Consider the following 14522-nt stretch of genomic DNA (forward strand, 5'->3'; position numbering starts at 1 on the left):
TACCAAGATTAGCAGAATTAGGATTTGAAGACAATTTATGTGCGTTTTTAATCCTTTCATTTCAAGCACACTATTAGCTTTCTGGTTTAGAAATATCATAGGCGGCCCATTCAAGCAGAATGCTCTTGCATGCAAATTTCTGTAGGAATCAATTTTATTTAAATACCTAACTTCTAATCCTCTCTTGGTTTTACTGGTTTCAATGCAGTAAAATGCGTTGATGATGTGCTGTACTTAAAAAGCTTAATACAAGCAGGAAATTACTTTATTGACTAAAGTCAGCCAATTCTTTTTTCATTAGGTATACAACAGCAGAGGACCCAATGGATCTTCAGGGAAAGCCTTCAAAGTACATCTCCAGCTTTGGGACACAGCTGGACAGGAAAGGTAACAATAAGAACTTATCCTGTCTCCTGTTCCTCAAATCAAACACGAGCATTTTAACTGCTTAAGTCTTAAAGGGTGCCTACCTATACATGTGCTCCAACATGCCATAGTGGAGTATGCTGGAGCGTTTTAATTAGGACTCTGCAGCACGCCTTACCATCATGTTTATTCAGTGTTCCATGTTTCAGAATAGTGATGGGGGCACTTTTGAACTTGTCGAATGAGCTTTAGGTAAAGCGCCCCCACACCCATTTTGAAACGCAAGATGCTGAATATACATGAGGCTACGGCATTTTAATTAGAACAGCTATTTGAGAGCCACTCACATTATAATGCACCTCCCCCCTGAGCATGTGTATAGACACCCAAAATCAAAAAAATGCTAATTTTGTGATGTGGGGAATCTGATACACCTTACAAAAAATCGCATCCCAAACCTTTTGGAAACTATTGTGGCTCTGCTGCAATTATGATGAAATACTGTTCAGTTCCTTTTAATAATCTCCTCCTAGCTACTCGTGTATGAGTTAAACTCACAGTCGCTTGCTAGCATATTGTATGGGGCTCTACCCACTCTTGATGACTGTCTGACTGACTGCCAAGTGTTAAGGAAAATAAATGAAAAGCAGTCATCTTTGTTGCTACAGTAGTGAGGGGGTGAGGAACAGCAAACTAAAATGTTTACCACCTGTAGAAGTGGAAGTATGGAGTTTCTGGCCCTTTAAAAGGGAACTCTGCAAATTGGAAGGGGGTAATGCTGATTTAACCTGGAAAGAGCTTTAAAAGCTCCCCCTCCCTCCCAAACTATTTTGTCACGCTATATGAAAGGCAAATTTTCCTTACAGGAAGTATGGTAGTGTCAGTCTTAAGTTGTCATTGAGGAAACCTTGCAAATGTCTCACCTTTTCTGTAAGAGTGTTTTAATGTTCAACTGTGTGCGCCATAAAAAGAGTTTCCTGCCATTTTAGGGACTTCTACATTTGCTAAACAGTGTTTGTTTGTCTTTTTTTGTGATGTAGTAAGTTTCTTAGACTAGACATTGATGCCTTGTGTACTTATAGGCTAGGGACAGACATTCAAAAAGTCAGAGCCTGAATTGATTCAATCTTTGCAGGTTAGTCTAACGTGCCTAGGCTGAACCAATTTGCAAGTGCACAAACATTCCCTCTGGACTGAGGAAATGCAGGCACATGCCTGCAGTTGCTCAGACCAGGAGCTGGAGGGCACTAAAATGCACCTTTGGCTGCAGGGGAGAAGGGGGGGGGGTGCAAAAGGCTGTGCTGACCTGGCCAGGGAGGGTTTTAATTCCCCCCTCCCTGTCCCACCAACATGGACTGGGCTGGGGCCTGCTGGCTCTCCCCCCTTGTGGCTGCAGTGGCAGAGCCAGGCATGGCCAAACACTGGCCAGCATGGACCTTGAGGCAGAGGGGGCAGGGAAGGGGATTATTTCCCCCCTCTACTCCCGAGGGACTGCAGCTGGGTCTGCCCCCCTCAACTGCCACCACTCACTCCCTGCTTGGGGCAATCAGCCAAAAATACCTCCTCCTGCCCCCTCCACTGGACGTTGGAGGGAGGGGGAAATAACCCTGCTCCTTGCCCCCTGCCAACCAGCCTCCTGCCATGCCCCCTCCCAGGCACTGTAGCAGCGAGGGGGCAGGGCTCTTGGGGACAGCAGCCCCTGTCATGATGTCCAGGAAGTGCGAGCGTCTTCCCAGCTGGATGCACAAGCCTCTCTCCAAGCACCTGCAGTACAGCCGCCTGCTGGGAAGGGGCTTGCACTCCAGGAAACCATGACAGTTGTTATTCCACCACTTTCCCCGGGCACAGAGAAAGCGGTGGCGGTCAGGGCGGGCAGGTCCTGCTGCAGCCCCTGGGCGCAGGGTGGCGAATAACCCCGCTCCCTGTTTCCCCCGCCTAAGGGGCCCTGCCAGCTCTGGCTTCTCCCCTGCCTGGCCAGAGGAGCAGAGAGGCGGGGGTAGGGAGAGACTGTGATGTGGACAACAGCCCTGTTATGGTTTCCCAGAGCGCGGGCCCCTTCCCTGTGGGGAGCCGTGCTGGGGGGCTTGGGGAGTGGCTCACGCTTCTGGCCAGGAAGAGGTTTGCACTACCTGGACACTGTGATAGGGGCTGCTGGCCCCATCAAGAGCCCTGCCCTTCAGCACCTGGGCAGGTGCCTGGCCAGAGACCAGCCAACAGGGCCCCTTAGGTGGGGGCAGGGAGCAGGATTATTCCCCACTCCCTCTAGCATCCGGCGGTAGGGGAGAAGGGTCTTATTCTACCGCTTTCCCCAAGCAGGGAGTAAGTGGCAGCAGTCAGGGTGGGCAGACCCAGATGTGATCCCCCGGGGATAGAGGGGAAAATAACTCCACTCCCCGCTCCCTCGGGGCCAGGCCATCCAGTATTTGGCTGCACCTAGCTCGGCCGCTGCAGCAGCAAGGAGGGGAGTGCCTGGCAGACCCCAGCTTGGGTCCCTGCCGGTAGATCAGGGAGGGAGAAATTAAACTCCTCCCTGGCCAACTCAGGACAGGGTACTGCTGGAGCTGGCCATGCCCCCACCACTGGAGCAGCCAGCAGAGAAGTGCGGATCCATGCTGGTGGGAAAGGGAAGGGAGGCGGAGCAGGAATAAACTTCTTTCCTTCTCCCTTCTAGGCCAGCGTCTGGCCAGGTCCCTGCCCCTGCTCTGGCTGGGGAGCAGAGAGGCGGGGCCAGCCCAGCTCCACTGGAGCAGAGGACCCAGCCCAGAGACCATGCCGAGATGGTGGGGTACTCTGGTTTAACTTAAACCAAGAAGGTTGCATAAACTGGTTTGAGCTCACTCCATTAAGTCTGATACGACATTCAACCAAGTTTATTTCAAACTGGTTTCGGCCATTCTGAAACTGGTTTATGTACACTGAACTTCAGTTCTGTTAAAGGTTTAAACCAGTTTCTGATCACTTAAACTGGCTTATGTGTAATATCTGTCCCTAGCCAAAGTGCCTAGAAAGATCATGTAGCATTAATTTAAAAACCCAATACAATGTGAGATTTGTCATCAAAGCAGTACAATCCCAGGCGGACTATCAGCACTTGTTTCATGGCTTTTCTACAAAAACGTGCTGACTCTGTTACTGTGTTCAAACACACATACGTACCAAACAGGTTTCAGCCAACCAACTTTGCAGGTTACATGTGAATTTAGCTATCTATGAATGAGTCCACCCCTCTGCAGAGCCTCCCTCTAAATACTTATTCCAAGCTTAAAATACTTAAATACTCTTTTAATTTGTCAGATCATATTTACCATACTCACAGTCTTACCCATCCATCAAATAAATATTTGACTCCTATGCTGAGACTGTAGTTTAGTCCTTTTTTTTAAAATGAGCATTGGTGCACTAGATGCATCTGTATTGCTGTGGCTGTAAAACAACTTACTGATTTTTTAGGTTAACTCTAAAAGACAGATTTTGAACAAGCGGATTTGTCACTGACAATGTAATTTATTCTCTCATCTAAGTATCCTCTGGCAAATTACATACTGTTTGATAAATAACTACCAACTGGTATTATGCATCATAGCCAAAGGAGGGTACAAGAGTTTTACTGTTAGAGGAACATATGGCTGATAAATCATGGAAAAAAACCTAAAACCAGAGAATTGGCAACAGCTTGCTGCAAAAGATTCATAAAGCCATTCTCCTTTTATTTTTTGCTCCTTTATGTCTTAAAATCAAAATGTTTACCTAGTAATTTTAGATTTCACTTTGTGTTAACTGAGCTGCTTATTTTCTTGCTTCAGATTTCGAAGTCTCACCACAGCATTTTTCAGAGATGCCATGGGCTTTTTATTAATGTTTGATCTCACCAGTCAACAGAGCTTCTTAAATGTCAGAAACTGGATGAGTAAGTAAAACAGAGCAGCCTGCATATATTGGGTGGCTAGCAGCTTATGAATTTTAGGTTACTGTATCTTGCATGTGTCATCATTTTAGGTAGTGTGAATATATTCAAAGAATGGAGCTGTGCCTGTTCCAGTGTGCTCAGGTTGTTGTAAATCTACGGCTTAAAGTATATGAACTTTAAAGTTTCAGCTCTGTCCTTTAACCCTAGAATAGGTGTCAAAGGTACATATAGTTGCCACCCCAAAATCAAGGACTGAGTTTAGCTAGAGTGTGTGTGTATTTTGTGTTGCTGACGGTGTAAGAGAAGATTGTGGCAATAGGTGTTAGGATTATACCATAAATCTACCATAAAAATCTAAAATAATGTATATGAATATATAAAATCATGAGACTGTAACATCTTGTTATTGCTTCTTGGGCTACAGTGCATTATGTCCTTAGATTTTCATTCATAATAAGGATATTTATCTGGCTGGTTTACTGTTCAGTGCTGGTGGCTTTGTTAGATGTTTCATCAAACTTTAAAAGCAGTCTGCAGTACAAAAATCAGAAATATGCCTGAGGTGTATGTATTTCAGTAGTCTCTTACAAGATTCGACTTAGCTTCTTAAGGAATCTGCTTCCTCTTGGCTGTCACTGAAACTCTTTTTTGTCTGGTAGCCAAAGTCTGTGATTTGGAGATGGTAGGGACAGAATCCAGAATTGTATTCCTAGGAAATGCACAGTAAATAGTAGCACGGCTATCTGTAAACCAAGATGCGATCCTTTTTATTGTGAAGTGTGATCCATGTTGGTTTTTGAGGCTTCCCGTGTGTTTAACACACGGCGCTCCAAACAGCTAAACATACCACTTTAAAAGAATTCTTTATTTAGATCGATGTGTCTGTCCCTGATTTCCCTGGGAGCAAGGTCTGGCCTCCACATGCTAAAAATAGGGACCTCGAGAGAACGTGAACATATGATAGCAAGATAGGAGCATGTGATTCTTTGAGCGATGTTTCTAAGAAAAACATCTCTTCTAACCTCGAAGAGATTGAAACACTGCTACAGAGGATGGAGAATGAAGGCATGTGTATGCATGTACGCCACAAGTTGTCCTGCTGCCAGAAACAGTGTAAAAGTTCAATCAGAAAGAAAGACATTTCATAGAAAAGCAACTTCAGTGAATTGCCAACATATTTTGACATGCCAGCTGGGAGAATGCTGGCCTGCACTCACAAAAGAGATGCTGAAAGGCAGTGTGGGAATACAAATCCTACCAGAGCAAGAAAGACCTTATTATTAGAAATAACAGTAGCTCTACTCCCACTTCAGTGGCTTACTAGAGAAACAAGGAGCTTCCTTCATTCTTCCACTCCAAATATTCCTTTGCTGTATCGATCTGCCAATTTTCAGCCACACACTTCTAGTCGCACTTGTTTACCTCAAAATTGAAATCAGTATAAAGAAAGGACTTGTTTGGAGAAAAAAAAAAGATAATAATATTTTTTTCTTTTGGTCTTCCAGCTGAAGACCTGGCTACCAATATTGGAAGCAATGATATAACATAGATACAGATCCCACATGAAGGCCTACCCTCAATTTTTTTAAGTAGCTGCTTATTCAGGGCATTTGGAATGGCTTTTATTTCTTTGATCTTATAGTGGTTTCCTTTAATGGGAGAAGGATTGTTTCCTCTCTTAACTTGAGACAATGATTTAGATATCTGACTTTTTAATTCCAGCACCACATTTAATATACATTTCTATTTGATTCTCCTGTTTCTAGGCGGCACAGAGGGAAAATGGATAGTGTACTAGAAATAATTTCCTAACAACATCTGTTCCATTTTCCATGTAGAAAGTCTCCTTAGTGAACAAATGCATTATGAAAAGTCCATATGGTGCAAAATTGTTTTTTTTTTAATTATTATTTCTAGGTCAACTGCAAGCCAATGCCTATTGTGAGAATCCTGATATAGTATTAATTGGTAATAAGGCTGACTTATCAGATCAGAGGGAAGTAAATGAAAGACAAGCAAAAGATCTTGCAGACAAATATGGGTAAGCAAACTTCTGGGAAATAAGTTTAGCCAATTGGCTGTTATAACATAATGTAATTGGTTAGAGGGATTTATAAACCTGTTATAAGCTGACTTGACATACTTTGCAATAGACCTACCAGGGTACGTAAAGCAATGAGTACAGAAGTGAATTCTCATTAAGTTAGTTAGTCCTTGAGAAGTTGATGTCAAGCCATAAGATCATAAGATTTGCCCTAGAAAGGGCTGTGCATCTAGTGATACCTGTGACATGATCTGCTTAACGCACATTATTTGGTAAACGAGTCACTTGTAATTTACAACTGAGGGGGTGGGGGGCTTCATTCTCTTGGGTGGGGGGGGGTGAGTAGGACAATTAATATGCTTTTCTAATTACTGTAAATCTAGTTGCATTTTTTTTTTTTTTGCATTCATAATATGGACACTTTAAAGACTGCCCTCCCCACCTTTAATCTTATTATATGTGAAGCTCTGCAAATAGTGCTGATTTATTTAAGCATAGTTTTTGCTACTTGCTCTGTCACATTATCATATTTACTCGAAAATAAGATGACCCTGAATATAAGATGCCCCCCAATAATTAGGTTCTATATATGAAAAAAATTGTTATAATTTTCCAAGTGTAGAATCTAATTATTGGAGTATTATCTTGAATTCATTCCCCACCCACTTCTACAGCAGGGAAACTAGTGGCTGGGAAACTCACCCCTTGCTCTCTGCTCCCCCCAACTTCCTGGCCTCCCCCTTACCGTGAGACCCTGCTCAGGCTCTTCCGTCCCCAAGAACAACATGGAAGTGAGCTGCGTATGATAGAAAGATGGGAAAAGGGACAAAGAGGAGGACAGAAGCTGCAGAGGGGAATGGGAGACTGCTGTGGGTCTGAATCTGCTCCCAGCCCTGATGGCTACAAATTTCAGCATGAGTACTCCCTAAACACACTTTTGTACCTTCTTATGCATAGTACAAACTTTAAAAAAAAACAAAATCAAAATCTTCCCCTCCCTACATTAAAAATAAAAGTTTACATAACTTTACATAAAACATTTTCCCAAATTAACATAGAATCTCCTCATTTACATCCTTTGACCTTTACCCTTTCATCCATCTATGCACATCTTATTTTCTGGCATCATTTACCTCTTGTTTACATGTGGCCAACAAGATGCATCCCCCCTCCCCTGATTTATCCATTTTAAGCAATCACCATTGCCTTTTATTTCACATCATATTAACATTTCTATACCGGCTCTCATAAAACCACCCAACAGGTTTTCCTTACCACCTATGTCGTTTCAAATGGTATTACCTGTCATGCTTTCATCAGTTTTCTCCCAGCCCATTCTGTTATTCCCCCCGTTCTCCCTCACCTCGCTCAGTATTTTCCCCAAACAGCGCTCCCCAGTTTTTCAGTCTCCACGCGTCTGTCACACTCATTGCTCCCAGCTCCTCTTCATTACTTTCAATATATGCCTGCAGTTCACGTGTGGCTGGCTGCACACGTCCTTGTGGTGTGAGTAGTAGTCCCTTGCACTCCAGCACATTCTGCATCTTCCATGTGGCCACTCTCATGCACAGTGTCAGCAACCTCATTTGCTCTCTTTGGTCCCGTCCGTACACTGCCATCTCATATGTCAATACTCTACTCCGTTGGGTTCTTTGCAAACCTCCCCACCCTCTTCCACATCTTCTCTGCATACTCGTACTCCCAAAACTCGTGGTAAGTTGACTTTATGTTCTTGCAGTTTTCCCTTGGGCACTTTTTCTCATCTGTGTAATTCCCATCTGTGTAATCTTCTCCTAACCAGTAATACCATTTGCAACACCATCCATGTGATTTCTACATGTTTCCTCTTCATCTGTGCTCCCCACATCCCCATCCACATGTTGGCTGACTGAGTCTTGGTCATTCTCCCCACTTCTGTTATTCTGCCCTTATATTCTGTCCCTTATATTCATTTAAAGGTTTTTACTATTTTCCCATTTTTTCAGGCTCCCTTCTAATGATGTATATTGTACCATGAACTTCTCCACTCTTGCATAGTGGGCTGGAGGGGTCCAAGCCCAAAGCATTTTCCATCCCTCTTTCCCATGTCTTCAAGACTTTTGTGGCTAAGATCCTGCAGAAACTCGCTGTTTTCCGTTTCCCCTTTACCCCAGCATCCCCATTCTGCTGATGAATTTTGTGTACATAAACACCCCTATGTTCAGCATTCCCCATCCTCCTGCTTGTTTTCCCTTGTGTATTTTTTGCCTTGCCACCCACTCCCTTTTGCTGCCCCAGAAAAAGGTGCACAATTCTTTTTGTGTCCTTTGTGCTTGTTGCCATATTGGAGGAAACACAATTCCTATGTGGAGGAGCACTGGTAATAGTATTGTCTTTTTTCAGTTCCTCTTTACCTTGTTTAGACAGCATTCTCTGTTTCCAGAGAGCTGTTATCTGCCATACCTTGGTGATTATCTTTTTCCCAGACCAGGGTGATTATATCTTTCCCTTTCATGTCTATCTGTACTCCCAGAATCTTCATTCCTTCTGTTTGTAGCTGCAAATCATAGTCTTCCAGCCCTTCCCAGTTCCCTGGTCCCATTAGCATGCTCTTTTATTATTATTATTATTATCAATTTTTGCCCCTGCTGCTTCACCATAGTCCATTGCTTCTTTCAGTACCCTATCAACTGATAGTTTTTCTTGTCTATAACTGTGATGTTGCCCATATTATATATATATATATATATATATATATATATGTATAATATGGACTTAATTTCTTCTCCACCAGGGATTTTTACCCTTGTAATCGATTTGTTTCTTATTTTCTGGGTCAATGGCTCTATGACATATGAAAAGCCCCACTGATAATGGGCAGCCTTGTCTTGCTCCAGATCATATCTCAGAGTCCCAGCTCAAGTAACCAATATCTGGCTTTTGGCTGTCTCATATAGGATGATCCGGGCAATAAGGTTACTGTCTGGGGATTCTGTTTTTCTTAAGACTGTGTACATCAACCCAAGCTCTACTCGGTCACATGCTTTTTCCAAACCTATATTTATTCATAAGTCCCGTGTTTCTCTTTCTCTTGCACACTACCAGTGGGTTCCTTATTAACCATAATGCATCTGTGATCCTTCTCTCTGGTATTGCACACTGCTGGCTCTCCTAGATCAGATCTGTTAAGTTGCCTCCCATTTTTTGGGCTAACACTTTTGCAAAGTTCTTATAATCTGCATTTAGCCATGTAATTGGTTGCCAGTTCTCTAGTTTTTCTTTCTCTCCTTTTGTTTAAAGAGAAGGACAATGACTCCTTCCACAAACCTTTCATTTATTTTGCCTTATTCACAGATTCTATTAAATAATTCTACCAGGTCTTTGCCTACACATCCCCAAAAATGCTTATAAAATTCACATGGTAATCCATCTCAGCCTGGTGTTTTCTCTCTACTCAGCTTTCTACTTGCATCGTACACCTCCCTCTGAGTGACCTCCCTTTCTCCATCCCAACTCTTCCATCTCCTTCTATTCTTAGTGCAATTTATCTCCACTCTTAATCACTTAATCAATCACTCTTCATGAGAACGAGCTACAAGTACTCCAAACATTCAGCTGCCTAAGTTGCACAGCACCGACCAACCCCTCACTGGATGAAGAACTTGATGTTCGTGCCAGAAAGTTCTTCATAGTAGGATCATGCCACCTCCAGCACTTCTTCCTGTCCCATTTCTCTTTCCCCTTCTGCTCCCTTCACTGTCTGCAGTTCCTTTTTTGCTGCTTTGAATGTCATTGAGAAATATTTACTCCATGTTTCTTCTTCTTCTGTCCATGGCTCTTGAGTTAAGATCTTTTCTTTTGCTCTCTTCCTAAACCATCTGTTGATTCATGTCTTCTCCTCTGCAATCTCTTCTTTCTTGTCTTCCTCTTGTGCTGTTTGTTTTAGCAGCTTGTCTAGTTCCTCCTGTAGGATTCCCAGTTCTCATCTCTCTGCACTTCCATCTGTCTTGCTCTGTGGAAGAACACTCTTGTCCACTTCTTAATCATTTTCCACCAATCCCAGAGATTCTTAAAACATCTCTTCACTGTTTTCCAGCTTTTGTATAGTGTTGCATATTCCTTACACAGTTGTTTGTTTTCTAACTTTCTCGTGTTTAGCTTCCACACTCCTTTTCCTTTCTGTCCCTCCTGGACTGTTTTTAGTTTGACTTGTAGTGCTGGATGGTCACTCACTGCAACCTCTGTTACATTCCTTTGCATCACCTCCAGTCCTTCTGGTACAAGGACTCGCTCTATACTTGAGGTCTTCAGGATCAAATCTTATTTCTGTTCTGGAGTTTGCCCATACGTCTACCAATCCTGCATTTTTAATCATTTCCCTTATGATTCATGCTGATGAATCCATTGCCCTGCTGATGCTACTTCCCTCCCTGTCTTCTTTTATCATGCAATTCAAGTCACCGACAATTTGTTTCCTCCCACTCACCGTGTCTAATTCTAATTGCAGGCATTTTCTATGGGCACATAGACATTGAGTATTTCTCTGTTGTCTTCTCGTATTGTTATTACCAGTCTCAGTAATCGCCTGCCCACTATTTCCAAGAATTGTTTTGTCTGTATGCTTGGGTTGTTTATCATTGCTGCCTTATTGCTCTCTGTTCTTGATCACCATGATGGTCTTGCTGTTCACCTCTTCTTCAAATGTTCATAATCATTCTTTACTCTTATTCCACATTTCTGTGGGCACACGCTGTCTGCTTCTAATCCTTGACAACCGGGTTCTACCTTTTTCCATTTTTTCATCATCTGAAAACTTCATATGTTTAAGGAGGTTATTCTAGCCTCCATCATGATTTTTCTCAGAAGCCTTCTGTGCTACTGCACTCTGGTGTGGTGCGTCTTCTGCCTTTCTATTCAGAGCTGGTTCTTCTTCCTCGGTCCTCTTCTTAGATGTGAGGGGCGCTCTCTCATTCTCATTCTCATTCTTGTCGTCTTTGTCTCCCCACATTCTCTCTCTTTCTGCTGCTTTCTCCTCTCTTTCCTCTCGCTCATCTTGTCTTCCTCTGCATTTTCCATCTTTTTTTTGCCTGTTTGATTTTTAACTCCTTTTTCTTTCGGTTCCCCATCGTCCTCTTCCTGTCTCTTTCCTTCTTCCATTCGCTGCGTTTCCTCAGCCTCTCCATCTTCCCATGTCTCCATCTCGGAGCTATGTGTGTCTTGCTCCACCACCTCTTCTTCCTTTATCACTTCTTGCCGGGCTGCTTCTGTTATCATGTCAGTGCTTGGTCCCATTCCCATCTCATGCAGTGCTTCTTCCACTGTGTGGGTTTCCATTTCCATCTGTCTTTATCCTCCATGGGGTCTTTCTCCTCCTCATTTGCTTCTTCCATCCGTCTTACCTTGCTGGCGTAGATGCCTATCTTTTATATAGGTGCCTCTCCTTGTTGCGTACTGTGCATTTTATTTTCTCCTGGCAATCTTTGGCCCTGTGGCCTATCTCATTACATCTATAACAGTGGGTTACTGTGCAGTATGCTGCTATGTGCCTCTCTTCCCCACACTGGCTGCATATTTGGGTTGTCCATAATACATTATGTATCCTCTTTGGGCCTCTAGCTGGAAAATTGATGGCAGGTGCCTCATCCCTCCTCTGATGAATTCATCACTCTTGAGGTTTACCTTGACGCTCCACGCCCCTATCCAAATTCTGTACTTATCTAAGACTCTCCCCATTGTTTTCACTCTTTGTACTCTCTGTTCCATCCATCTTCTTGTGTCCGCTTCATGTATCACCTCTAGACACATCTTTACTATTATGACTTTCTTCTGTGATTGCTCCCTGGCTAGAAACTTAATCCCCCTCAGTGCTTTGTCATCTTGCTTTTCTCTGTACAAGTCCCAGATCTCCTCATAGCCCTTTTTCTCCCAGAACGTGAATTGCCACGCTCTTCGGTTTTTGCCTGTCAGCAAGCTTGTCAGTTGCTCCTGTCTTACATTCAGTATCTCAAATAATAGCTTTTTCCATAAAGGCATATCTCCCCTTGCGCTGGTTTCTTTCCAGCTCTCCATCTCAGGTCTTCTGATTCTCTGATGTTTCGCTTCTTCTTTTGATTGTTCTCCACCATCTCCAAGTCGTCTACTTCGTCTGTCAGCTCTCTGCTTCTGCCTTTTTGTAGGTGTGGCAGCTTCCATCCCTGTCACCTCTGCCAATTTTTCCATAGCTCCACTATTTCTGGTCTTTCTCATCCTGGGAAATGCAGTGGCCGGATCCTGTTATTTTCCCTGCCAACATAGTACATGTACAGATATGCCCAGTTGTTACTACACATGCCCCCATGGCGCAGTTGTTACCGCACCATCATTTAGTATTTCCTTTAGGAAGTACTAAATGATAATGCAGATTACTGCACCGACCTGGTGGCACACAGCCATAGCGATGCACTGTAGTGAGGGAGCTCGTTGCTATGGCAGTGTAGCAGTGACATCATGGTTCCTCACTACTGTGACATAGCGTCTCATGTAGACATGCCCACTGTACATGATATTAGTCCAAAAGGCTCGTGATTATATAGTTCATTGGTCTGGGCCCCAGCAGTCAACACTGTTTCAAGCCATGGTGACCCCATGGTCCAGCACTGCACAATATGTGTGCGTGTACTCCAGATACCATCCCTCCTACCCCTCCACAGCCCCCACAAGGGATCCACATGCTGATTAGTCTCCCATTTGTAACTGGAACCAGGTGTTCTGGTTACAGGTCCTGGGACCCCTCAAAAATGTATCTGCAAATGAGGTGCAGGGCTGCTGGTCTGCCTGTTCCCCGTAGAGGGTAGGGCGACACTAATCACATGCAGTAGGCTGACAGAGTGGGGCAACATAGCCTCTCAGCTATACAGAAGTTTGGTGATGTCTGCTAGACACTTAAGGCTGGTGAAGAAACAGGAATCTTTGGAAATGGGAAAGAAAGGCACAGCTCAGCTGTCGGAGCGAAGAGAAAGTCAAAACTTATTTGATTTAGTGATTCACCATGAGTTGGCACTGAGGGGGGCTGAGCACAATGGGCATTATATCTTATTCAGATAGGCTGCCCTAACCTACTTTTTGGCAACAAGGCAATGGTGTCAGGGCTGGCTCTGGCTCTTCTGCTGCCAGCCTAGTACTGTAGTAGCTTTAGGCCTTGTCCCAGTTCCCTGTGGAGGGAACACCAGTCAGTTTTCTTTTCTTTTTTTTTTAAGGACCAAAACATAAAAAATGGTTTTCCCAATGTGAGTGATGTGTTTCATGGGCATGCTCAGTATGGGCTGCATTTAGTTAACTTCATAGTTAGTTCCTTATGACTGACCACTTGCTACTTCTAGCAGCACTTCAATGATAGCCAGTCTATTTAATGGGGGGGCAGGCGGTATGCTGGTATCCAAATCTAAGACCGGGGCTTTTTTTCCCCATGCTGATGTGGTGGGAGGGTCTTGTCTTATCTTTGGGTAAATACAGCAAATAGACAAAGCATCAATTCTCCCTGACTTGTTTCAGCAGGGCTGCATGTTGCATGTTGCTGCTCATAAAGAATTTATACCAGAAGCACAAAATAAAGTGGTGGTAATATGAGGAGCAGTAGATATGTGTGTCTTGATGTAGTTCAAAAGCCACACGTATTTACATTGTATATAGGGAGTTCAGATTTGGGGGTTTTTACTGCCAAGGGATGTCCAAGGATGAGGATACTGCAGAGAAACAGGTCTGTAACAACATTCAGAACAGAGGGTGTTTGAGATGAACATGTCAGGGGCTTGATCTTAAGACAGGCTTCTTGAGCAGAATTAACATCCTAAGTCTTTTAACACAACTAGAAAGAAACTTTCTGGGCTACAGGATGTCATTTAGGAATGGCAAGGCTAAACTGTGCGAGGTAGTGTGTAACCTAATTTACCTACATTCGATTTTTAAAAAAAATCAAAGCCCTGCTCCAAACAGGAAAAGATTCTTCCCAACATATCATGGGTAAGCGGTTCTGTAACTCTAGGGCTCACTGCAAATTGCCTTGACTCTCCTGACAGACATGACTGTTGTACACATCTCTATGGATTGGCTTCAGCACACTTGTACAATACAGACCAGGTAGGATAGAGAAGAGTTAGATAGATTTTTTTTTTTATTCCAGCATGAAAATTGTTGTGAGGCAGATAGGAGGGGAGGAGAGGAGAGAGGGATTCGTTGTTTGAGTTCTGG

The 14522-nt window shown here is 43.5% G+C and overlaps 1 protein-coding gene across 2 annotated transcripts in view; it reads left to right on the top strand.

Moving 5' to 3' along the window:
• Positions 1–14522, top strand: part of RAB27B (RAB27B, member RAS oncogene family) — a 73435-nt gene that overhangs the window by 50689 nt on the left and 8224 nt on the right. For both annotated transcript variants that reach the window (XM_090037815.1, XM_090037814.1), the window contains exons 3-5: positions 302–387; positions 4170–4273; positions 6191–6314. In XM_090037815.1, the coding sequence (XP_089893941.1) occupies positions 302–387; positions 4170–4273; positions 6191–6314 (314 nt within the window). The remainder of the gene's footprint in view (positions 1–301; positions 388–4169; positions 4274–6190; positions 6315–14522) is intronic.

Source organism: Crocodylus siamensis, chromosome 3 (assembly GCF_052110815.1).
Source record: "Crocodylus siamensis isolate JL-2025a chromosome 3, ASM5211081v1, whole genome shotgun sequence".
Classification (NCBI taxonomy): domain Eukaryota; kingdom Metazoa; phylum Chordata; order Crocodylia; family Crocodylidae; genus Crocodylus; species Crocodylus siamensis.